General features: G+C 44.7%; 1 protein-coding gene across 2 annotated transcripts; it reads right to left on the bottom strand.

The window, feature by feature from the left end:
- Positions 1–3402: 3402 nt before the first annotated feature.
- zgc:162698 (Transmembrane protein 87A-like) lies at positions 3403–22662 on the bottom strand. Of its 2 annotated transcripts, none has more exons than XM_005929350.3 (21): positions 22429–22662; positions 17942–18014; positions 17419–17513; positions 15921–16034; positions 15768–15824; positions 15471–15524; positions 14770–14808; positions 14547–14667; positions 13670–13731; positions 13380–13563; positions 13195–13294; positions 10539–10632; positions 8980–9048; positions 8479–8587; positions 8346–8404; positions 8044–8147; positions 7884–7957; positions 7411–7472; positions 6765–6817; positions 6645–6675; positions 3403–3931 (listed from the first exon to the last, which is right to left on the bottom strand). In XM_005929350.3, exons 1-21 carry the CDS (start codon positions 22564–22566, stop codon positions 3890–3892), a joined length of 1734 nt encoding a protein of 577 aa, XP_005929412.1. In that variant the 5' UTR covers positions 22567–22662; the 3' UTR covers positions 3403–3889. The 2 variants fall into 2 exon arrangements, with proteins under 2 accessions (XP_005929412.1, XP_005929411.1); XM_005929349.3 differs by lacking the exon at positions 8980–9048 and adding an exon at positions 10359–10433 and having other exon boundaries at positions 22429–22661.
- Between the last annotated feature and the right edge of the window lie 761 nt (positions 22663–23423).

Raw genomic sequence — 23423 nt, 5'->3', positions numbered from 1 at the left:
TATTTTCCAAACAACACGGTAATAACGACGGCCCGCTAGCATGCGCTACCAAAAATAGTGCTTTGTTGTGTATCTGACGGACGAAAGCTAAACCAGTTCCACACCAGTGAAGCTGCAGCATTTTTACAAACCAGTTCTGGTTCATGTTTCATTCAACGATCCGCTTTCTCCGCCATGTGCGTATGAAAACAAAGGCACTGCGCATGCGCGTTTTACCCATATTCTATCGCCATATTTCATTTTCTTATCGTTGCCCAACATTATACCGTGAACGGTATGATATGACCCAGCCCTACACCAGGTGAGGTCATATTCCACCTGTTCTCCATTTACAGTGAGAGTTGAGTGGACCTGTCTGTGCCTGCTGACACCCATTATGAGACGTTCAGCTTCAGGTTATTCTCTTTGCAGCAGCGGGACAAGTTCTCTACCTCCACCCTGTACGCCGTCTCATCTCAGAGGGGGCAGAGAACGCAGCTCTGCAGGGGTCCGGGAGGTGCGGGCCGAGTCGGGCTGATTGAGGCCGGTTTGTTTGGAAGATCCAGGAGCAGATGGTGGTGGTGGTGGCATCCTCCATGGAGGACTACCCGTTATCCCCCTCAAGGGAGGGGGGTAGACGGGTAGTCTATTCTGTGTAAAAGTCATTAGACAACCAATCAGAACAACCAATAAAGCCAATAAACAATAAATGTCATAAGATGCAAATATCAATAAACACATAAGAATTGAAATATGTGAGTAAAATCAGAATTTAGGGGCAAAGCTCATAACTTACTTTTTATTAACAACTTCTGATTTTTTTAAAAAAGCAAACGGCAAAATAATTTTACAGACTGAAGTGGAAAACAAAGTTTCTCCCCAACATCACAGCTGATACAAAAACACACTTTTCACAGAGACAAACGGTCATCGCCGCAGACGACTGAGCGACTCCTGCGTCCACAGTTCAGCAGGAACAGATGTTTGGTTTTTACTTTTCATCTAAATTTAACGGCCCGTAATCACACACTGCTGCGCGAAAGCTGCGCACATACTCCAGTGTAAAGCTCAAAGCCTGCATTACATGGATTTTATTTATGTGACGCACTTTTCATCTGTAACAGCTGCTGCTCGCTGGATTTAAAATGAGACAATGCTCGCTGTCAGACCCGTCTTATCTGCTCGGGATTTGCTGTAGGTCCACTTTATGAGAGCAGCTGCATTATGTAAGAAAACACAAAACACTGAATATGACTCAGGATCAGCAGCCCTCCAAAATAAAAGTCCAGCCTCAAACCTCACTGAGAAAAAGATGAAAGTGGAGCTGATTTCTGTGAAAGCGAGCGAGCGCTGCAGGCTGATGGGAGCGGGCAGCACACAGGGAGAGTTTTCCTGCAGCTGATCCGGGCGATTCATGGAGCATTTAGTCCATCCAGACAAGTCAGCGTCAACATTTTAACTGAAACACACACACACAGGGCTGTGTAAAGAGTGTGTGTGGCTGAGAGAGAAGACACTGCAGGCGGCCGAACAGACAGATAAAAAGATGGTGCAAAGTTTGAATAGGAGACATTTTCCCGGGGCTGAAGCACAGACTGGATATCTGGAAATAGGAAGAAGCCTCCAGGGTTTCTTCCTGTTAAAAGGGAGTTTTTCCTTCCCACTGTCGCCAAAGTGCTGCTCATAGGGGGTCATATGATTGTTGGGTTTATCTATTTGTGTATTATTGTAGGGTCGACCTTTCAATATAAACCACCTTGAGGTGACTGTTGTTGTGATTTGGCGCGGTATAAATAAAACTGAATTGAATATAAAAGATGGGTGCAGCCATTGTGACATCACTCATTAGCCAAGTCCTCCAAAAGCTGCAGTTCCTCCAGGGTCCACTCGAGGCTCCAAAAGTGAGTCAGCGGCAGTTTTGTTTCAAACACTTCAAAAAATTCTCTTATGCAGTGAAGAGTAACCAGAGGTAATTTTACCGGCAAACAATTCAATTTGAAATATACTGAAAGAATCCTCAGAGACCGACTTCCTGCAACTATCCAGGAACAATCTGCTGACAAACACCTTCCAGCATGACGGAGCTCCATGTCACAAGACAAACATGATCTGAAGTTTGCAGAAATCTTGAAACTTTGGATTCATGGGCAGGAAAATTCCCGTGTCGTAATCTGACCTACAATCTTTGGTCGGTGGTTGGACGAGGAGAAGCCGACAAAGCGACCAACAGGCTGAAACGCTGATCGGGCAAGAATGGATCTAACAAGTCGTGACAGTGAACCAAGTGTGGTGACTGGACTGGTTCTTAACTGCACACTCAAAGGGCTTCATCCAGCGTGTCTCACTGACACGAGCACCGTTTCTAACATTCACACTGCCGTGGATGCATCTGAGAGCACTTTGGGGTTCGGTGTCTTTCAGAGGAAGACTCTGGCATGCAGACTATCAACCTTCCAGGTAGAGGACCATAAATTTGTCGATACAACCCGAGTTTGAAGTATTTGCTACTTTGGTGTGTCTGAGTGTTTGCCAGGTTCTTTTAGACTTGTAAAAAATCGGACAGGGGGTCCGCGGGGCTGTGATTCATACATTCAGTTGGCAGGAGAAAGGTCGCTGGGTCAAGCCAGAGCCACAATTCCCCTTTGAGGTTGCATCAGGAAGGGAATCCAGCGTAAATCTGCAAAATCAAACCATCTGCTGTGAAACCTTTTATGGCAGAGGATCAGCAGAACTAGCTTTAAACTTCTCACAGTCTGACAGAAAACACTGAAAGGAGCCGAAACAAGTAAATCGACAAGTTAAAAACTGCCACAGGCAGCTCCAGCCTGGCACCTCGGCTAATTCCAGTCCCTGAACTGGACCTTGTTTGTATCGTTGGAGCCTTTTTAATGACATCTGACCAATTATATGGCTTCTGTGAGGTTACTGTAGTAACTATGAAGTCTGAGTGAAAGTCGAGGACTTTATTTGGATGTGACTCGGCGCTAATTAGCAGGTATCTGTGATGTGAGCGTGTTAGCCATGTTAGCTAACAATGCGGCACCTCAGCTCTCATCCAAATACAGTCCCCGCTGGCGCCAAAGCGCCAACATTTAGGAAAGCATCTTTTATATACAGTCTATGATTTTACCCCCAGCCAGACTCTGAGGTCTGATTTTTGGCGTTATGATCGAATAATAGACCTAAATTATCACCAAAGACAGACCGCGCTGTTTCGTTTTCCTGCTGCTTTCTGTGCAGTAATGAAACCCTGTGCGTCGGGGCCTCGTCGCACGTTTTACGGCATCTGAACCGGAGCCTGCAGAAGGCGTCGAACTCAAACAAGCCGTCTCAGCACAGGAAGGACGTTAAGTTATCAATTAATAATGAGAATTAAACGAGCTCCACGAAAACACAAAACTGGCATGAAAGACAAACTTCAGCTTCATCAGAAATACTCCATGTTTACTCACATTTTACTTTTATGATTCACAATTTAAGTCTCTGCAGGTTGAAGAAATCAAAACACAATTTTTTCATTCAGCTTAAAAAACCAAACAAACCAAAAAAGCCCCCAAAACCCACTGCAGTGAGGAGACAGACACCTGCGCGTGTAAACGTGAAAAATCCAACAAACACAAAACATTTAACGTTAAATCGGTCAAAATATACTGTTTGTGTATGCAGAGTATACAGAGAGGCGTATAAGTACAAACAGGAAATAAAAGGATCTGAGCATCAACTCTGCTCCCAGCGTATGTACAGGTCAAGGCTTACAAAGCTCATAAGTTCAGGGATGAAATCACACGGCGACAGTGAGCTCTCGCTCCCATCGGTTCCCTCCTTCATCTCTCCCTCCTCCTCGTCACGTGGGCGTACCTCTCGGTGATGCCAGTCTCTTGTTTTTTAAAAAAAGCTTCTCTTTTGTGCTTCACTCCATCTTGGACATCTCAAACTTGGTCGTCATCGTTTCCTGCAACAGAAAACACAGCAGCACGTTTATAGTTTCAGGAGCTTTAACCCACAGACTGTTGAAGCGTCCACCTTAGAGCAGACGCACGGCCTCAGAGCTCCTGAAAATCATCTATATCATATCTTACAGAAAGACAGATTTAGGAAGGATTTACATCCTTTTGACTCGACGCTGGAATATCGTCTGCAGGCTGTTCCACTCCTGCACGGCCACACGGGGAATTTTGTGTTTTTGTTAAAATTACTGGCGCTGACCTCACTGAAATTTGCACCTTTTGCAGACTCAGCCCGGCGAGCTGAACTGGACCCTCTGGTGGTTCTGGTCCCACGTGACCCCTGCTTTACATTCTCAAGCAGTCAAAATGTTTCCACAGCAGGACAGTGGAGCTCAGCGTGGACGTAAACAGCGATGGTCCTGAGTGGATCTACAGCCTAAACCTTCTGCTCAGAACCGGCCTTTCTGACAGCTCGGAGCACTCTCTGAGCAACAACCTGCAGAGGTCAGCACCATTTACAAATATTAAAAAGCTCTTTTACATCAGGTTATTTCAGGCTCGGGGATTAAGGAAGGTCAGAGAGCAGCTTCTGTCTTCACCTCCGTGTTTTCATGAGAGACACTGAGGAGCGTTTCAAACAAAGCAGGAATCTTCACACGCTGGCTCAGCTGCCAGAATCCAGGTTAACAGGATTTATTCAGGTAGCAAAACAACACAAAGCGTCGGGGTGACGGCAGGTGAGGCAGAATTTCCTCCTCGATCGTGATGAATTGCGTAATTTACCATAACAGGCAGGTTGGGTTCAGAGTCAGCCCTCGTTTATCTCTTAAATAACAAGAACGCGTTACATAATCTACCAAAGGGAGGTGACGAGCAGGGAGTTAAAGGCATTATTTCCCCTTAATTTAACCCTTTGATGAGCCGGCTTCGTTACGTACACGTCCATTATCCTCGCTGGCAGAACGAAGCCCGCTCGCCCTGCGGGGAGCAGAGCGTGTGCACACTTCATATCTTCTGTGGGTTTTAATACCCCTCTGCGTTCATATGGCCGCTTATGTAAGAAATTGATTTTACATAAGAGGCACTTTGTTGATTGCTGGACGCCTTAAAGAGGCTCGGTTTGGAGACGAGAGAGTAAATAATTTGGAAAATGGTTTGAATGAACAGCCAACAGAGGACACGAGGAAAAACACAGACGGATATTAAAACGAGCGCGGCGTCTGCTGGACGTCAGTCTGAGGCCACGGGAGCATTTTTACTGATCACACAAACAATGATGAGTAAAAATACAAATTTGTTTTTATTCAGAGGATCATTAACAGCTGCAGCACGCACACACTAACACACACACGCACACACACTAACACACACACGCACGCACACACACTAACACACACACACACGCGTCTGTCGCGTCACATCTTTCTGCTCACCATGACAACACACGAGGACGATAAACAACAGTATGACGTAACCAGCAGCACAGGGTGTCTACTGTGGATCTGCTGCCTCCTGCTGCTCATAAGCTGTGTGTGTGTGTGTGTGTGTGTGTGTGTGTGTGTGTGTGTGTGTGTGTGTGTGTGTGTACCTGCCTAGAGATCTTTGTGGGGACCAAAAATTGGAACATTACTAAACTTGTGAGGACAAAAGTGGCCGTCGTCACGAGTCTGAAGGCATTTTTGAGACTCAAAATGTGGTTTTAGAGTCAGGGTTACAGTTAGCCTGAACCTATCCATAACCTGAGGGTTAGGGTTAGCAGCTAGGGAAAGCATTATGTAAATTAGATGTCCTCACAAACAAAACATGAAAACGAGAATGTGTGTGTGTGTGTTTCTCAATAAGTTCGAGTTTGTTCACTGAGCTCTCCGAGTAAACTCAGTAAGACTGCAGGTGAGAACAGTTTGACGCTCTGTGGTCTCCAGAGGGAGATCCATCCAAACCACCACAGCTTTACTTCACAAATGAATATAAAGTGATAATGATGATAACGTGGAGTTTCAGGGTGAATCACAGAAATGAAAACACTATTTAAACCCTGCAGCTTCGTCCCACTGGTTCAGTTTCTCTTTTAAATGCAAATATATTTAATATGTTAAAGTTGATTTTTTTAGCCCTCTATAACAGAAACATAGTTTATAATAGAAACATCTGCTTGACTTTGCACCTGATCCCAGAGGAGCTGGGCACCTTGTCCTCTAAAGTATAAAAGATGTGACCTTTAAAAATGATATATTCCTGTGGATTTCAAAGTTTTACAGACTTCAGAATTTCAATTAACTGGAAAAGAAACAGTTTATTGACATTAAATGAGCTCTGATGGCTCAAATGCGATACCTCGCAGCCCATGAGGGGACCCCACACTCTCTGGGGACCTTTCGGGACTTCTCATGTCCACTTCCTGCATTTCTCTTTAACGCAGATAAACAGACTCCGGTGATAAAGCTGCGTGCTGCTTGATTTTGTCGTTGTTACCTGCAGGTTATTGTCAGTAACGATGACGATCTCATTTATTATTTATCTGTTAGCGGCCTCAAACACAATTTTCAAACTGTGATAAAGTTTAAACTTTAATAACTAAACCATCAGCTGGTCAGATCCCAGTGCGTCTACTCCGGGTACCATTTGTGCCTTTGTGCTCTAAATTCTCCACAGTGACGGAGAAAGTTTCATTTTACGTTTGAAGTGATGTCAAATTTTTTCAGTGAAGTGAAAGTTTACCTCGTCAGAGTCCAGCAGGGGCGGCAGGGCGCTGCGAGGAAGGGAAAACACGTTCAGTGTCACGTTTCTGATTTACAATAATCAGCAGATTCACACTGATTAACGCTCGTCACGACTTACACATCTGCAATAGATGACGGGATGTTCTCCTCAACCCACTTCAGGTCCTCATCCTAAGGAGATTAAACATGAGGGATCATGCTGCATGATGCAAATAGAAGATTTTCCTTTGAACACTAAACATGGGTTCATCAGCTGTTACAGAAACTGTGACTGAATGCAGTAAAATAAGCAGCTACCACGACTGAACAATAATCAGTTTAGTAAAAACTTTAGTGAGTAAAGTTAAAAAAGGATATAAAAAAGAAAAATAAGTTTTAGTTTCTAATCCATTCAACGGATCCAAAAAAATTAAGATAACGCTGGAGCACCAAAAGCTGCAGTTCCTCTGACGTCCACCGGAGGCTCCAGCTGCTGACAGTCATGTTAAAAGGTTACAGCACAAATGAAGCACGTTTACAGCCTGATACAAAGAAATGCGCTTTTGTCTCCGCAGCTAATTTCCTCCTTCATTACTGTAATTTTTTAAAATAAATCATTAGTTCACATTTTATTGAGCAACTTTTCTGGACTGTGTTTGTGCTGTTGGTGCCTTTAGGACCATTTTAATGCCACAATCTGACCAGTAACACGGCTGCTGCGAGGTTCCTGTACAAACCACTAACACGGGCTGATGTCTGGCGGTGTTCGGATTCCTCTGACTCACCACTTTGTTAGCTTTGGCTGAGCCGTTGGCCTCATTCTTCACGCCCCTCATCTTCATCCCCTCTGGAGACACAAAGGAGTGAAAAACAAACAAACCGTGAGAAAAATAATAAAACGTAGATGATCGTTTACCAGAGGTACCTCACACATGTGCAGCATGGCTCCTGTTTCAATGATGGAAACGTATTTAACATCGTTAACGTGTTAAAAATGAGTTTCTAATAATGAGGTCACAGCTGCTCCTCAAAGCTCTTGTTAATGAGGGGCATCCAATCAGAAGAAGGCTGGTTTAAAGGGCTAAAAGCTAAAACGGCTCGCCCTAGACGGAGGATGGACTGAGTATCAGATAACGGATTATTATGAAGAGTGAATCATGGAGCTGAAGAATAAACCGAACGAATCCACTTTAATGGATTCATTTCATCTCAGGCTAAACAGAAAGAGGAGAGAAGTGAGGCGGGTGTGCATTCTGACCAAAAGCCTCGTTCATCATGGGCTCCTTCTCCTCTTCATCGCTCTCTTCATCCACCAGAGGACTGAAGGCGTACCTGTTACAGACACAGAGGACACGGCTTTACTTTACAGACACAAACTGGAGACTGGGGATTAAAAAAAACCCAAAACAACATCCCACCTCTGGTTATTGGCTGACGGTCGCCATAGAAACATAATGACCAATAGGATGATGGAGAACAAGAAACGCCAGAAAGCGTCATCTATCCACAGCTCCCTCCAGTCCTGCAGAGAGAGAGAGATTCAGCAGTGAGGAAGAAAAAACAAACTCGGTTCAGAGAATAAATCGAATTAATCGGAATTCTTCTCATTTTTGCAGTTAAATATTCTCCAATGAAATTTACCAACCAAATGAAAGCAAGAAATGAAAGAGAGAGAAGCTGGAGAGCAGCTTTAACTGAATCCAAGCGCTGAAGCACTTACAGACTGACATTTGGACATCCTGAAGGTCTTCGTGGTCCAGATGATGAAGATGACCGACGCTGAAAAGCACACAAACATCCTTAAAACACGGACATGAAAATAAAATGTTAAACACAAAGAGAACTTTGAATACCTATGACAGCAAAGATGAGCGTGTTGGTGAAGTGTCTGTAGAGCGAGAGCTTCACCACGTTCCTCCTGAGGCGCAGCAGCTTCATCGTCTGAATCAGGCTCACAAAGATGTGACGACACGGTCAAGGAACTTCACCAAGAGGAAGACTGAAACTTGTCATGCAACATTCACTTCACACGCAGGACAATTTAATACTTTAACTCTGTCCCACTCAGCTAACATCCACTCCCTCCCTGCCACTGCACAGGTAGGAACAACCCAACAGCAGACGCACCTGTCGGATTTTCTCTGTGCCGATCACGCTTTGAGTTCTCCTGGTGCTTCAGGGTAACTCTCAAAACGGACCCTCTGATGTTTAAGGACACCTCTGATTCAAGGGTCCATGTATCAGTTAGCTCTGGCTAAATATGTAACAAAGCAGCAAGGTAGAAACAAGTGAAAAAGAAAGGGAGAGAAAGCCAAACTTTCACTAGAAAGGGGGGAAGGTGCAGCGGCGGATATCCACCAGCAGAGGGTAGAGTCGAGCACAGCCAGAGGAATAGCAGCCAGGAGCACTACATCATCTTCAGCCTGGAGAGGGAAAGACAGGAGAAGACACGGAGGATGAGGCAAAGGAGACAAAATGAAGAGGAAGAGGAGGGACGCAAGAAAGCAGGAAGGGAAGGAAAAGAACGGAGGAAGTAAACAGAAAAGAGAAGGGTGAGAGGAAGAAGAGAAATGCACACACAGCCCACCCACACGCAGCACAGCGAACAGCTTCTGTTCAGTCTAAAAGGTTTGTTTTGCTCATCAGGGTGCAGCAGGTGGGTGGAGTTTATTCAGCATCCCTCATGTCGCTCCATCATTGGATATTTTAGTGGGTCGGACGCATTTACATCCCCCAGCAGGGAAAAACAAACAGGAAGAGACAAACAAGAGGACCCGGTGTGTTCAGAGATTTATCGCCCTCTGGTGGCTGCAGCTGAAACAGCCGCTTCGTTTGGACTTTAAATTTAGACTTAAATGTGTCATCAAATATTAAGTCAGTTGAATTCTGTGGTTTTTTTGCTTTGCTGAATTTTTTATTATAAATTCAGTTTTTACTTTAATTTAAGCTTATTTTAGTTTATTGGATGGTCCATTTTTACCTCATTGATGTTTTCATTTTGCTTATTGTTATTTTTATCTGATTGGACTCGTTTCAGCTATTTCTTATACATCCGGTGTGTTTTACTTCATTTTGACTGCTGTAACTTTCCCCCCCACAGTCGAAGACTTTTGGTGACCTGCCACTGACGAGGGCTCAGGCTTCTAAATAAAATAAAATCTTGTAAGAAATGTGTTTGTCCAAGAAAAGGCATGAAACAGGAAAAAGAAACCTTCACTGCCGATGCTCCCTGGATGCATTTGACACCTAGTTTAGGCCCGTGTAGCTCAAATGTGCAGAGCAGAAACATTTGGGGCTCAGCTTTAAGCCTGCAGAGATTTACAGGACCGAACCAAAGCTTTGGCACGGAGCTCGCAGCTTTGAGCCGTCCACTCAAACCAATTATGCACGGACACCTCGCTCTGGCATTTCAAATAAATTAATGCCCCTAATGGAAGCTAACACAGCCACAACAGGTGCAAAAGAGACTCTTGTCTGCATTAAATTAAGAAAAACCCTCAGTATGATTCATTTCAATACTCTCCTCCCAAAACGATGACTCTGAGAGGAAAACCCCTACAAACACAAAAAGATGCCTCCCCACGCCGATGCCTCTTTATTAAATCCTGACAGTGTGGCCATTAATACATTCTTCAGTGATTTATGTGCACTTATGTGTGACGGATTTTATTTAGTTTTCAAAAGATTAATTAAGCGTGAGAGGATGATTCTCTTAATACATGTTAAAGGATATCCACCAGACAATACAGGAATCAGTGAAGGCCAGCACTATGTCACACAAAAATCTACTGCTGGTGTCCCCTCGATCCTGCAGAGAAAAACATGTCAGAGACACACACACACACACACACACACACACACACACACACACACACACACACACACACAGTACTGCAGCGCTCTTGGGACTCACAGCGTTGACTCTTAAGAGTCCCTCGATGATGGAGAAGATCAGGTAGAGCAGACCAACGCCAACGACTCTGTGCAGCAGAGCGCCGAGTCTCGGCCTGCGGGAGAGAAACGAGAAACATCACTCTGTGTGTGTGAACTGTACCTGGAGATAATGACCGCTATATAAAGTGAGTTGGATCAGGTGGCAAGGGATGGCGCTGGACAGACCTGTCACGCCAAAATGTATAGTGAGGGTGTGTTGGTAACGCCTAGCAGAGGCCCAGTCCGCGAGATCTTCAGCTTCAACAGCATTCTGAGGGAGACTGGGGACATTGAGTCCGGATGGACCATGTTCAGCATCTCCACTGTCGAAGCTGTTGCACTGAGCTGCGGCAGCAAGGTGGTTGGTGCCTGTCGTGGTGGTAACCCCCGCACCAAATGGTGGACACCAGATGTGAAGGAGCCACCAAGCTCTGATAGGAGTATGAATGCATCGGAGAGCAAGTGGGGAGCAAGTGTATTCGGCATGCAGACAGGAGCCAGGGATCGAACCACCAACCGATCAACAGATGACCTGCTCTACCTCCTGAGCTACCCCAGTTGTATTCCAACTACAAGGGGAATCACTCCTCGGCCTCCCTGGGAAAGTCTATGCCAGGGTGCTGCAAAGGAGAGTTCGTCCATTAGTCGAACCTCGGATACAGGAGGAACAATGCGGTTTTCATCCTGGTCATAGATCACTGGACCAGCCCTTTACCCTCACAAGGATACTTGCGGGTGCATGGGAGTTTGCCCACCAATCTACATGTGTTTTATGGACTTGGAGAAGGCATTCGACCGTGTCCCTCAGGGGGTCCTGTGGGGGGTGCTCCGGGAGTATGGGGTGTCTGGCCCATTGCTACGGCCATTCAGTCCCTATACAACCATTGCAAGAGATTGGTCCACATATCGGCAATAAAGTCAGACTTGATCGGGAGATCGACAGACGGACTGGGCAGCGGCCGCAGTGATGCAGATGCTCAATTTCCCGGTCGATCTACGTCCCTACCCTCAACTATGGCCACGAGCTGTGGGTAGTGACCGAAAGAACGAGGTTGCGGATACAAGTGGCAGAAATGAGCTTCCTCTGAAGGGTGGCTGGCCTCTCCCTTAGAGATAGGGTGAGTACGGCCATCCAGGAGGGGCTGAGAGTAGAGCCACTGCCCCTTCACATCAAAAGGAGCCAGTTGAGGTGTTTCGAGCATCTGACAAAGATGCCTCCTGGGTGCCTCGTTCCGTGCATGTCCCACCGGGATGAGGCCCCGAGGCAGACCCAGGACACACTGGAGAGATTATATCTCTTGGCTGGCCTGGGAACGCCTTGGTCTTCCCCCACACAAGCTGGAGGAGGTGGCTGGGGAAGGGGAGGTCTGGGCTTCTCTGCTTAGGCTGCTGTGCCCTCGACCCCGTCCCGGATAAGCAGAAGGAGATGGATGGATGGAATCAGAAACACTTTCAGTGGATCTCAAAGTTCTTTCAGTTCGCCGCTTGACTGCATTTCCACAGTGGTGATATTAATAGAAATCTATGGGAGGATTCCCCATCTGCAAACATGGCGGTTATCCCTTAAACCGCGAAACACAAGCAAGTTCTGGGATCTGCTACAGAGACTCTTATCTTCCTCCTTGTTTAAAGCTGGAATCAAACTTTTTTTGTTTAGTGAATGAAATTTAAAAAATGCAAAGAGTATGCTTTTGACATGACATCGATTCTGAGCCAGGTAAACAAACAAAAACCTGTAACCCAATCACGTGGCCGCACTGATCTGAGGATGGAGTTGTGCGCCATTTCTTTTTGGGTTTTCTAACTTTCCTTGATGCATGATATAAATTTTAATGGAGTCCGTTCAGTCCTCTGGTTGGATCAGCAGAACTGACAATAGCATCAGCGGTCTGCATTTAAAAGTAATGTCATGTGACGCTGCACAGAACAGAAAAGGGAGGAAATCGTATTTTTGAGCAAAGTCAGCAAAATGTTTTGATTATTTTATGAGACTTGACTGGAGACTCGACACAAGCAATTTTTATATCCTATTATTATGTAACTAAAGGTAAGACTTTCTCCTTTACGTCGAGGATTCAAAATAATACGAAGCACTCTGGACCCATCCAGGACTTCATAGATGTAGTTTCAGGGCTGAAAAGTGACACCATCGCATAAGAGCCTCAAACCTGCACTCTTTCTAAAGACCAGCAGGGGGCTCCTCTGGTTCCAAAGACTTCTGATTACATAGAACAGCGTTTCCCAACGTTTTGGAGCCACAGCACATATTTCACATTAGTAAAATCACATAGGACACCACCAGACAAAAATGTCACAAAAAGCTTTTTGTTTCCCAGTACACCTTTTTTGCAACAACAAAACAATTTCCAGGCCTAAATGAACATTTATGGTATTTTTCTACGATGATGCTGGGCTACAGCTCCATCTGGTGGCAAACAGGTGCATAACATTACCGGCACTAGGCTCATAAATCTGCTAACTGGCTTCAGCTAAGCTGCTGGGTTTTTAACTGCACAGCTGGAGGTTTTCAGACACATCAGCCTCAGAGTCGGTCCTTCCTTCTACTACAGAGGAGGTTCTCACAGTGGAAACATATAAAGCACCCGCCAGCCGTCAGTAACAGCTGTGAAACTCACTTGACGATGCCGTATCCCAGACTGGCGATGATGACCAGCACTCTGGCCAGAGTTCTCTTCACTGCAGAGAGCACCTCAGCAAACACCACCGCCCCGGTGACTGCAGGAGGACACGTGACACAGGATATTCATCACAGCTCTGTCACGCACCACGTGGGCCACCACCTGTGTGCGTCTTTGTCTACCTGACACGCCTTCATATCTGAGGCTCTGGAACTCGGCATAGTAAACGGCTTTCTCCAACATGCCCAGGAAGATGACCCCTCCGATCCAGAACTGAATCCGGAGCAGGTCCCTCCAGTAACACGCGGACAGAACCAACCAGAGCACGGCGAGCAGCACGTACACGATGCACATCACCATGTAGAACTGGAAGAAAGGAGCGACAGGAAGGAAATGACTTATTGCTGCATTTTAAATACCAGAGCAAATAAATATCATTTTAATTTCTCTGCGTGCACGTGTTTGCTCTTACCATCATCAGAGGCCATTCGGACGCCGATATAAAGCCATGTGGACCCTTCATACTGATCTCGACTGCAAATGCAAACAGAGTGGGTATCAGACGGTGACTAAAAGCATTATATAAAGTAGCCTCTGCTCACTGAACATCAGAGCAGACCATCCAACTCCTCTCAACATAGCTCCATGTTATAGTCCTCTACTCGACCAATCAGCCTCCTTTAGCAAATGCTAGCTTTAAACACAAACAAACAAACAAAAAAACCCCCAAAAAACAGGCAGAATCAGCCTCACTCTAAAACAAACTGAAGGACATGAAAGTCATTTTATTTCAGTTTGGACGTGTTATGGATGCTGGATTTGAGAAAAACCAAATCAAAGATGTTCTTTTGTTGTACAGAAGCAGGTTTAAATGGTTGTTTTTCACCAGTTTAGTTTCATTTACACCAGGGGTGTCCAACTCCAGGCCTCGAGGGCCGGTGTCCTGCTGGGTTTAGATGCGTCCTTGATCCAGGATGTGGATTTAGATGTGATTCAGGAGTGTTGACCCAGGGTGAGATCTAAAACTTGCAGGACACCGGCCCTTGAGTCCTGGAGTTGGACACCCCTGATTTACGCCTTTGAGGACCAGCTCTCGAGCGCCCCCTGCAGCAACACCAGGTGAACTGCAGTTGATGTTTCTCAAATTCGCTCTGATTAGACTTCACTGACACGCTGGTTGAAATGTTTTATTTAAAAAGCCTGTTATTGCGATTTTGAATGATTTCATTATGAGACACAGACTTAACATATTTTAATTACAATTGTAAATCTCATTGATTGTTAACTAATCCTGAGACTAATGCAGACAGCTGTCTGTGTTTGTGTTTTATGTATGCGCATGCACTGACGCTTCAGGTTCCATGGATTTTTGGCACTAGACTGCTGGTTCTTGTCTTCGACTTTGAGGATGAACATGTAGGGTCCGTCATCCCAGCTCTGAGCCACCGCATCGAAACCAGGATTCCCAGCCTGAGCAACAGCGGAGAGAGAGCAGCTTTTACATCAATTTAAAGAAGCCTCCACCTGGATGTCCTGGGATCACAAGATAATCTTTCAGGAATAGCAGCTGACCTGTTTTTGATCTTTGACGGTGTCGTTCATCTTTGCTGACTGTGAGACAAAGAAGAACAACCTTAGTTAAACTGACTCAAACACACGACTTCGTCCCATGAAGCGTTTCGTAATTTGGTCCAAAACATGCACAACAATGACATCATTTCCTATTCTTCCATTAACTGAAGACAACAGATAAGCAAACACACAAATCAGAACATCACAAAGCTTTGTTTGCTGCCACAGCAGAGAAAGTAAAGGTACTTTCAGCTGCTCCCACAATTATTTAAATTTATTATCAACATAATTTCCTTAAATGTTAAGGAGCCCTGGTTCCAGACCGGGCGGAGACAGAAGCCCAGGCTCAGAGGGGCACAAACTAGTGTAGCTCTCATACTGATCCTAGATGAGGAACAGGAGCGTGGGGTTATAAAGGGCGTGAGGTAGGGTGCACAATCTGTGGAGGGTGAAGCTGAGAGCAGCAGCTGTTTGTACGAGCGTGGAAAGAGCTTATCTCAGCTTCTGCTGTTCGTTATTTTACACATTAACGCCCTGAAATTCAACTGTTGGTCTGACACTGTGTATTTATGCAGGCATGCAATTACATTTTCTGCATGCTCCCCTTTATGCTCAGTGAATGCGCATTCATATCTTTGTGGGGACCAAATCCTTGTCCCCACAAGATATGAATACCCAACGCGTGTGCATGATGTGCTCACCTGTGGCTTTGGAGCCTCTCTCTTTCGTCTCCCTGAAGCGTTTCCTGTGCTTGGCTGAAATACAAACAGCAGCTTAAACCAACCGGACAAACCAGAAAAGGTGTGTGAGCAAAGCGGCCATGATGATTCTCATCAGACATGCAGAGCATGTAAAACACGCGCAGTCTGAGACACACCTCAAAGGGTCAAACTGGGAGTACAGTCAGTACACAGAGCTGAAGCTAGCTGCCGAGACAAAGGGCCGTAGTTCAGGTGTTTGGCTTTTTTGATTGTGAAGAACAGAAGGAAAAAGCTCACCTGTGCCTGCTGCAGTGGTTTCAGTGGATGTATCGCCTCCGATTGATTCAGGTTGAACTGAGTCATAAAACAAACACGCCCGTCTTAGCGTTCAATCACCACACAGACACTTCATTCAGTATTTGCACTGTATGTGCGCGTGTGTGTGTTCACCTTGGGGTTCTGATGGTCACAGTGGATTGTAGGATACGTGTGTGAAGAATAGGACCCAGTTCCTCCTTCTCTCTTGACGCTCTCGGACATGGAGTACTCTTTTGCCAGCTCTTTCTGCAGATGGCACACATGTGATCATTTGACATGTTGGATCCTGAGACGAGACTCAGTGTTGTCACACTTATAGCAGTCCGAGGATTATGAATTAAAAAAAAAACAATTAAAAGTGTGATTGTTGTTATTGCATTTCAGTGGGAAAGCAACTAATGACAGAAAAAACAAAATGAAACGTGAAAACTGAATCCTGATTGTTTGGGAACGCTCCTGTGTGGAGTGTAAACCCAAAGGTTTGGGGAAGGGACGCCATCTTTGTAGTCTTTACCCGCAGACCATCAGATTACACGTATATGTGGGGTGTGTGTGTCAACTCAAGCATATCAACATTCTCTGAGGTTTGCAACACTTCCTGTTGGAGAAGTGTTGCATCAACTCGTCTGCAGCAGAGCCAAAGTTTTACTGCCCTTCAAAAAAAGCATTGTGTTTGTATTTTAAAATATTAATGCAAATTAACTAATAGAATATATAATTTCATTTTAAGTCAGAATGTTATGACATCCTGGAAAGAAATATGGTCTTATGCACCCCATGCCCACCTTTAGATTCACCCCTGCTTCTTGCAGGTATCACTGCCGTAGACAGTTTATCATATCAGAAGAAGTTTACAGCTCATCTGCATATTTTAACGCAGCTTCTTTTTTCTCTGTGTGGATGAAGCATCTACAGAGTTCTCCTTCCTTCACGCTGAAGCTTGTGGATCAGGCGCTTTGCTTTAAAGGTGACTACAGGAACAAGCACCGCTCGCTTGGATCACCTCTGCTTCCTCGCTGTGTTCCTGTGTGTGTGGACAGACTCCACATTAACCTGCTTGCTCATAGGAGGGTTTTTCTCTGTACATATTACTGTAGGGTCGACCTTAAAATATAAAGCGCCTTGAGGCGACTGTTGTTGTGATTTGGTGCTATATGACAACATCATCCTCACTGCTGATGTTGTGTTATCAGTGTTGCTGTTAAGAAACTGGAGCCTGTGTGGTCAGAGCCATAAATAAAGCACAAAAAATGTGCATTGAAGATCCTTTTTTTTTAAAGTCAAGTTATACATCACCTCCTTACTGATCCTCTCCCGTTATTTGTATTATTCAATGAATAATGGTTGGAGTTAATACGTCTGTTAAACCCTTAAAGCTGAACGTCTGCGCTTCACGTGACTGTCTGACTCGGCCTAGTGCACAAAGGCAAAACTGTCCACAAACTTCCAACCCTAACTGTTAATCAGTAATGATGTTGGGACTCTGTGTTTTTGAGCGTCTGTGTGCGACAAAGTTACAGGTTAAAAGAAAATACTCAGATCATCTGTAGAAGTTTGCAGAAGTCCAAAACATGGAAGTAGCGAATGCTCCAAATAAGCAGTTTCCAGAGAAGAAAGCAGAGCGTCTTACGTTCAGGTTGAAGACTTCGTCGCTGCAGCGCGAGCTCCTCAGATACCAGGAAATGTCCAGGATCGGGTGAGAGGTGGTGCAGTCTTTTGATACAACTGCACACACAAACAAACCAAATTAACTCACTTCTAGGCCGCAATGCTGTTCCACTTGTTATTTTCTTTATTTCACTTCATAATTTTAACCTGACTGTTTCTGTGCTCAAAGTCAGCTTTCGTCTGATTGGCTATCCTTCATTAACAAAACGTTTGAAGAGTGGGTGGGTGGAGCTTCTGTCCTCTCAGACAGACACACAGGTAAACCTGAAAGTGTCTGCCTACATTTAATATGAACACGTGATATGTTCTGTAAAATAAAGTTTAATAAGTCCACTTTAAGTAAGCTTTATGTTTCAGAATGTGAGACATTACAGTTTCTGCTTCTGCCTGCACAGCAAACAGAAACTGGACTTTTTGGACAAACCCAAACGTTATTATCCAACTCTGTAAAATAAAGATTTAAGAAAGAAGAAACATCTGCTTACATTTGATACTGATAAAGCTGTTATTGAACAGAGTTTTACTGTAGAAGAAGTACGTCTGGTCCTTCAGGACAGCCTGAAACAAACAAAGAAAATCCATTTTTATTCTCTGACAGTTAATTAAGTCACAACTAGGGCTGCCACAAACGATTATTCTGATAGTCGACTAGTCAGATCATCATCCATTGGACGTACAGCTTATTGCACCAGCAGCATCTGCTCTTATATAACTATCATTAGCTTACAGCTTTAAGTGTTTAAGGTCTGTGCTAACTAACAATAAAGACAAGATGATGGTTTATTAAACTTTTAATGACATTTGGAGATTAATAAATTTGTCCGTCTGTTCTTTCTATCTAAATATAACAGGACACCGGAGTAAACTCTCGACCGTCTCACACTTCTGTTTAATCAGTTTTCTGTTTGACGTTTATTCAGCTGTGTGAAAATTATAACTTTAATCTCAGCCAAACAATGATATTTTTAAGTTATCTAAGTGACTTCTATATCATGTTTGAGTAGGCACAGATCTGAAAACCATGTGCCGGGAGGTCGCTGTTCTCGCCGGCTCTAGTGAGGCTTGAACCCGAGCTAGCTACGAGCTGGTGGCTAACAGACGTCTCCGTGTGTTTCGTGGATGTTGTCGTGTTTGTCGGGGAGAAAACTTACAAACTTACAGTACAGCACTACAGAGTCACACTGCTGGTGATTGATGTACTGTACAGGAGAGACGGCACGGAGGAGATCGACAACGATCTACAGCCGATGCGCTTTGAAAAAAAAAGAGCATGAAAAACTGCACCAAAATAAAATCAGCGAGACCGCGAAAGGTGAACCGCGTTATAGCGAGCGACTGCTGTAACTGTGAAGATAAGTCACAACATACCCTTCATAAATACTAACCTGTAGAGACCCTGACCAGCAATCATTCATGCATTTTTATATTCTGTGGCTTTTAAACACTTTGATCACTTGGTCAGGACCAGATATCGGTTTCATTCTGTTCTGATGTGAAAAACCTCACAGCTAACACAAGGTGGGCTTTGTTTTTACATGACTTGTAAAATGTGTTGATTAATTATGATCTTTACTCATCTCCTGGGAGACTAAAGCCTGTAACCTGCAGGCTTATTGTTTGTAAGCGGTCCCAGTCCGATATTTCCAGCTGCCCACACAAACACAGTGCCCTCCATCCAGCCGTGGTCCCTCCCGAAAGTCGATAAATTCAGGGTTTTTCTGCATACAAGTTCCACCAAAGGAAAATCACCAGGACTGTGATAAAACTATTTTTCGCTATACTCCTGAAAACACTCATTTGCAGCCCCGTGTGTGAAGCATTAAAGGAAATACAAATTTCAGCCCCTGAGATGCCTGTTATCGTGTTACTCTGTGTTCAGAATCAGAATCAGAATCAGAAAGGGTTTTATTGCCAAATGTTGAGCAGGTTTACAACATCAGGAAATTGCTGCGGTGCTTCAGTGCAAACATACTGTCATAAAAATATAAAAATAAGAATAAGAATTAAAAGTGCTAAGTGGGTAGATATATACATGATATATACATGAGTGCAGGTGGTGATCAGTGCAAACATGGAATGATGCAGTGACACAGCGTAGGGTCATGTGTTAGTGGTGGGGACAGTCATGTGGTTATTGTTCATGTGTCCAACAGCAGAGGGGAAGAAACTGTTCTTATGGCGAGAGGTTCTGGTGCGAATGGACCGGAGCCTCCTGCCTGAGGGGAGCAGGTCAAACAGACTGTGTCCAGGGTGAGAAGGGTCAGCTGAGATCCGAGCTGCACGCCGCAGTGTCCTGGAGGTGTACAGGTCCTGCAGAGATGGGAGTCTGCAGCCAATCACCTTCTCAGCAGAGCGCACAACACGCTGCAGTCTCTGTTTGTCCCTGATAGTGGCTCCAGCGTACCACACGGTGATGGAGGAGGTGAGGATGGACTCGATGATTGCAGTGTAGAACTGCATCATCGTCCGTGTTGGCAGGTTGAATTTCTTCAGCTGCCTCAGGAAGTACATCCTCTGCTGTTTTTGGGAAGGTGACTTCAGTGTTTGGGAACTTTGTGTATTTAATTCCACACCACTGCTGGTTGTGCAGATTAAAAACAGTGTCAAGGCTCGCAAAATTTCTAAATCCCTGGCAGCCCTTCGGGCCGGCACTCTGCAGTTTTTGGTAAAAATAAATTCAAGTAGCCCGAATAAAAAAAAGAGCATTTTTTTATGTTTTGTTTCCCGTTTTGTTTCCGTTGTAACAGAAACAAAAATTAATCAAAAAATTGTTACAATATAAATCACAACAACTGTATAAAAATGACAAACATCAACTCAAATACTTGGTTCTGATTGAACAGAAATTTCTATGAACTTGTAAGAACTGCGTAGGACATGGATCTGACATTTCCACTGGAGTCACTGGTAAGAGGCAAGTGGAACCAACATCTAGGACATTTGCTTTTTGAAGTTTGCTAAATCTGGCCAGTGGTAGGTCACTCTGCTACACAGCACGCGGCTCTAAACAGCTTTGTCAGGACTTCTTCTTGTGCTCGGTTCATTTTTAGTATGTTTTTTGCAATTGCTGTTTGTTCTGGGAAAGATACTGCAGACTGGGCAATAATGCATTTCTTGCATTTCTCATGGGTTCTGATGGGGTCTTTCTTAAAATTACTGGTCCCAGTAACAAAGGCGCTTGTCGACTCAGCTACGCACCTGCGGACCACTTATGTGCAGCCCTGGTTATTTAGCTCGTCATATTGCAGCCACAGAAATTCTTTTGTCCATGAAACCATAAAGCTGCACTTTCTTTTTGCCTTATAGTCTGATTTGTCATAACTTCTCCGTTTTGTGGTAAGCTTTTCTTTGGCTGTCACTTCTTCACCCTGACCTGTCTTATTTGGCTCAGCAGAACTGAAATATATCCTGCTGCTTTTACACACGCACTCACATAACGCTCAGCGATTCTCTGCACGATCAACCTCTCACATGTTTAAGCTGCAGGAGATTTCACTTGTCATGTCTGAATAGTAAGCTAATGACTGATAAGACGATGTCAGAGGAATTGGTGCGCAATTAATCGTCACTCACCAATCAGTGCTGTCGCTCTCTACACGCCGTTCGCGCAATCGCAAAGTGAAAGCAAAAAACAAGCGTAAATTCAAACGCGATTTCAATATGTCACATAGTGACAGTGGCTCACCGATGCCAATGACATAATTACTCAGATACATTTTCCAAAGAATGCAAAAGCACTGACATTTTCCTATGATAGGCCGGGACGTCGGGCTAGCGATTTTGCGAGCCCTGACAGTGCTGTCTTTGTGCATCAGCTTTGATATTAACCCATTGATGACTCTGGTTTATCATTAACCTGCATACTGTAAGTCTGGGTTTCCAGTGCACAGTCACAGCTTTACAGTCTTCTGCAGACTAATGCATGTAACAGGTGGACAGACTGTGCTTACAGCCCAACCAATGCAGGATTTCTCAGACCCACAGCGATTAAAAATCTGATCTATCAGCAGATATTGTTTCCTTTAAGACACACAAAACTTTGTCTCCTCAGACATGTCCTGCTCTCATACTTCTCTGTCACCTCCTCATGCAGGTCTTCTGCATCTGCTTTTCTGGCTCCACAGACGCAAACATCACATGTGTGGAGCTGTTTCTCAGCATGAAGCCATACTGCTGCTCGCTGATTATCACCTCTCTTTAACCTGCTCACGACTCTTTCCCACACTTTTTATTGTTTTGCTCATCAGCTGTATTCCACTGTAGTTACTGCAGCTCTGTACATCACGCTTGTCCTTGAAAAGTACCAGCACCGCTTCTGCATTGCTCAGGCATCTTCTCATCCTACAGGACTGTGTTGAACAGTCCGGTTAAAAAGCCTGCTGGCCTCCACGTGTGTCATCTGAAGCGTCCACTTGCAGTCTTCAAAGCTGCCGTCACTGTCTTTCTTACCAATCCTCTTCCTGATTCACCAACTGTCCTCCAGTCTCTCTTCATTCACGATAACTCAGAGTACTCCTTCTGTCCTCTCAGCAGTATTTTTTTTGCCTGTCCCGTTTGGCTATGTTGCCATCAGAATTATTGTCTAAAGGCAAAGAAAGATGCCCAACGGATTTCTCAGCAGAATCTTTAAACAAGGCTTCAGCATCAGACGAGCGGCTGGTATCGGCCTGTTTCACATATACGCGAGTAACTGGTGATTTTATTGATATCAAACGTCTTCATGGCGCAGCTGGTTATCACAGGATCGTTCGTGTTGAGTGACGCGCCACTTGAATACTTTCACTTTAGCTAACGTTAGCCGTTAGCGGCGTAACGATTATGGCGCAGGGCAAACAGAGCGGCATTTTAGCGGCTGCTTCGCAGCTGAAACACGTTTTATCTGCTCAAAGCTCCTCTCCGCTCCAACCCGTCCATCACAGAACCTAAACGAACCATCACAGAATCACAGCGGAGGTACGAGCAGGAAACTCACGCTATTGATGTCCAGGTCCCACTTCCCCGGTTCCGACACGGCCGCCACCGGCCAGCTCGCTTCCGCCAGCATCAGCAGGACCAGAGCCCAGCACCGGAGTCCCGGACCGGTCCGACCCGGACCCGTGAAGCTCGCCATTTGAGCCAACAGGAAGACGAGACCGACAACAGCAGCAAAGCCTCCACGACAACTCACAAGCTCCTGAACACTTCCTGCTTCCGGGTGACGTACACGTAGCGCAATGACTCTTCAGGGGAGACGTAATAAAATTAAATAAACTTAAATTAAATAAAATGCATTTGCATTGTTTCTTTTCAAGAACGCGTTGTTGTTTAGGACAGGGAGAGATATTTTTTTTACTTATCCGAGAACATTATTTATGAAATCGTAATAAAATTAATTAATTAAAAGTTAGAAATTAAGAGAAATGACTACAAGAGAACGTAAAACATCCCAACTAACTGGTAGCGACGAGCACTACAGGGCAGCCTCAGGCATTGTTGCTGTTGTTGTCTTACACGTGCAGTTCTTTACTTTCACCACTGGAGGGCAGTGAAAGCTCTTTCATTACCGTTTTGTTAAACAGCCGATTGGTTCATTTTCCTTACAGACACTGGATTGCCCAATCAGATCTCTATAATTCGCTGTGCGCTCAGCAACTTGTAGCAAACAATACAAACTAAAAATAGATGCAGTAAAATGTGTCAAATTAACAACACGTTAGCTGTCGGTGCGGCTGCACCCTGCTGAACAGCAGTACCAACAACAACCAGTAACTGATGGCAACCAGGCCTCCCAGTGACAAGAGGCTGGAGCTGCACCGGCTCTGGAGAAGCGAGAAACATCCGGTTATACCGCATGAAGAAATCATTTATGCGAGGTTTACACTTCATGTTATCACCGCCAAAGGATACAGACATAGTTTTAAACGCACAATCATAAAAATGAAGAAAATAAATGTGATAAAACATAATCAATTTATTAATTAAACAGAA

The sequence above is a fragment of the Haplochromis burtoni genome, unplaced genomic scaffold, assembly GCF_018398535.1.
Source record: "Haplochromis burtoni strain Fernald_Lab_line unplaced genomic scaffold, NCSU_Asbu1 Contig_123, whole genome shotgun sequence".
In the NCBI taxonomy this organism is placed as follows: Eukaryota; Metazoa; Chordata; class Actinopteri; order Cichliformes; family Cichlidae; genus Haplochromis; species Haplochromis burtoni.
The sequence above is the reverse complement of the archived record's forward strand: the minus strand, read 5'-3'. Positions and strand labels throughout refer to the sequence as shown.

Bases quoted from the DNA above. Each gene is read 5' to 3' on its own strand.
- zgc:162698 (XM_005929349.3), bottom strand. From the start codon at position 22,566: ATGGCGAGCTTCACGGGTCCGGGTCGGACCGGTCCGGGACTCCGGTGC. The intron at 8,405-8,478 runs GTATTCAAAGTT...TGTGCTTTTCAG, and splicing joins GCTCATCTTTGCTGTCATAG to CGTCGGTCATCTTCATCATC. The intron at 3,932-6,644 runs GTAAACTTTCAC...TTTCTGTTGCAG, and splicing joins CCCTGCTGGACTCTGACGAG to GAAACGATGACGACCAAGTT.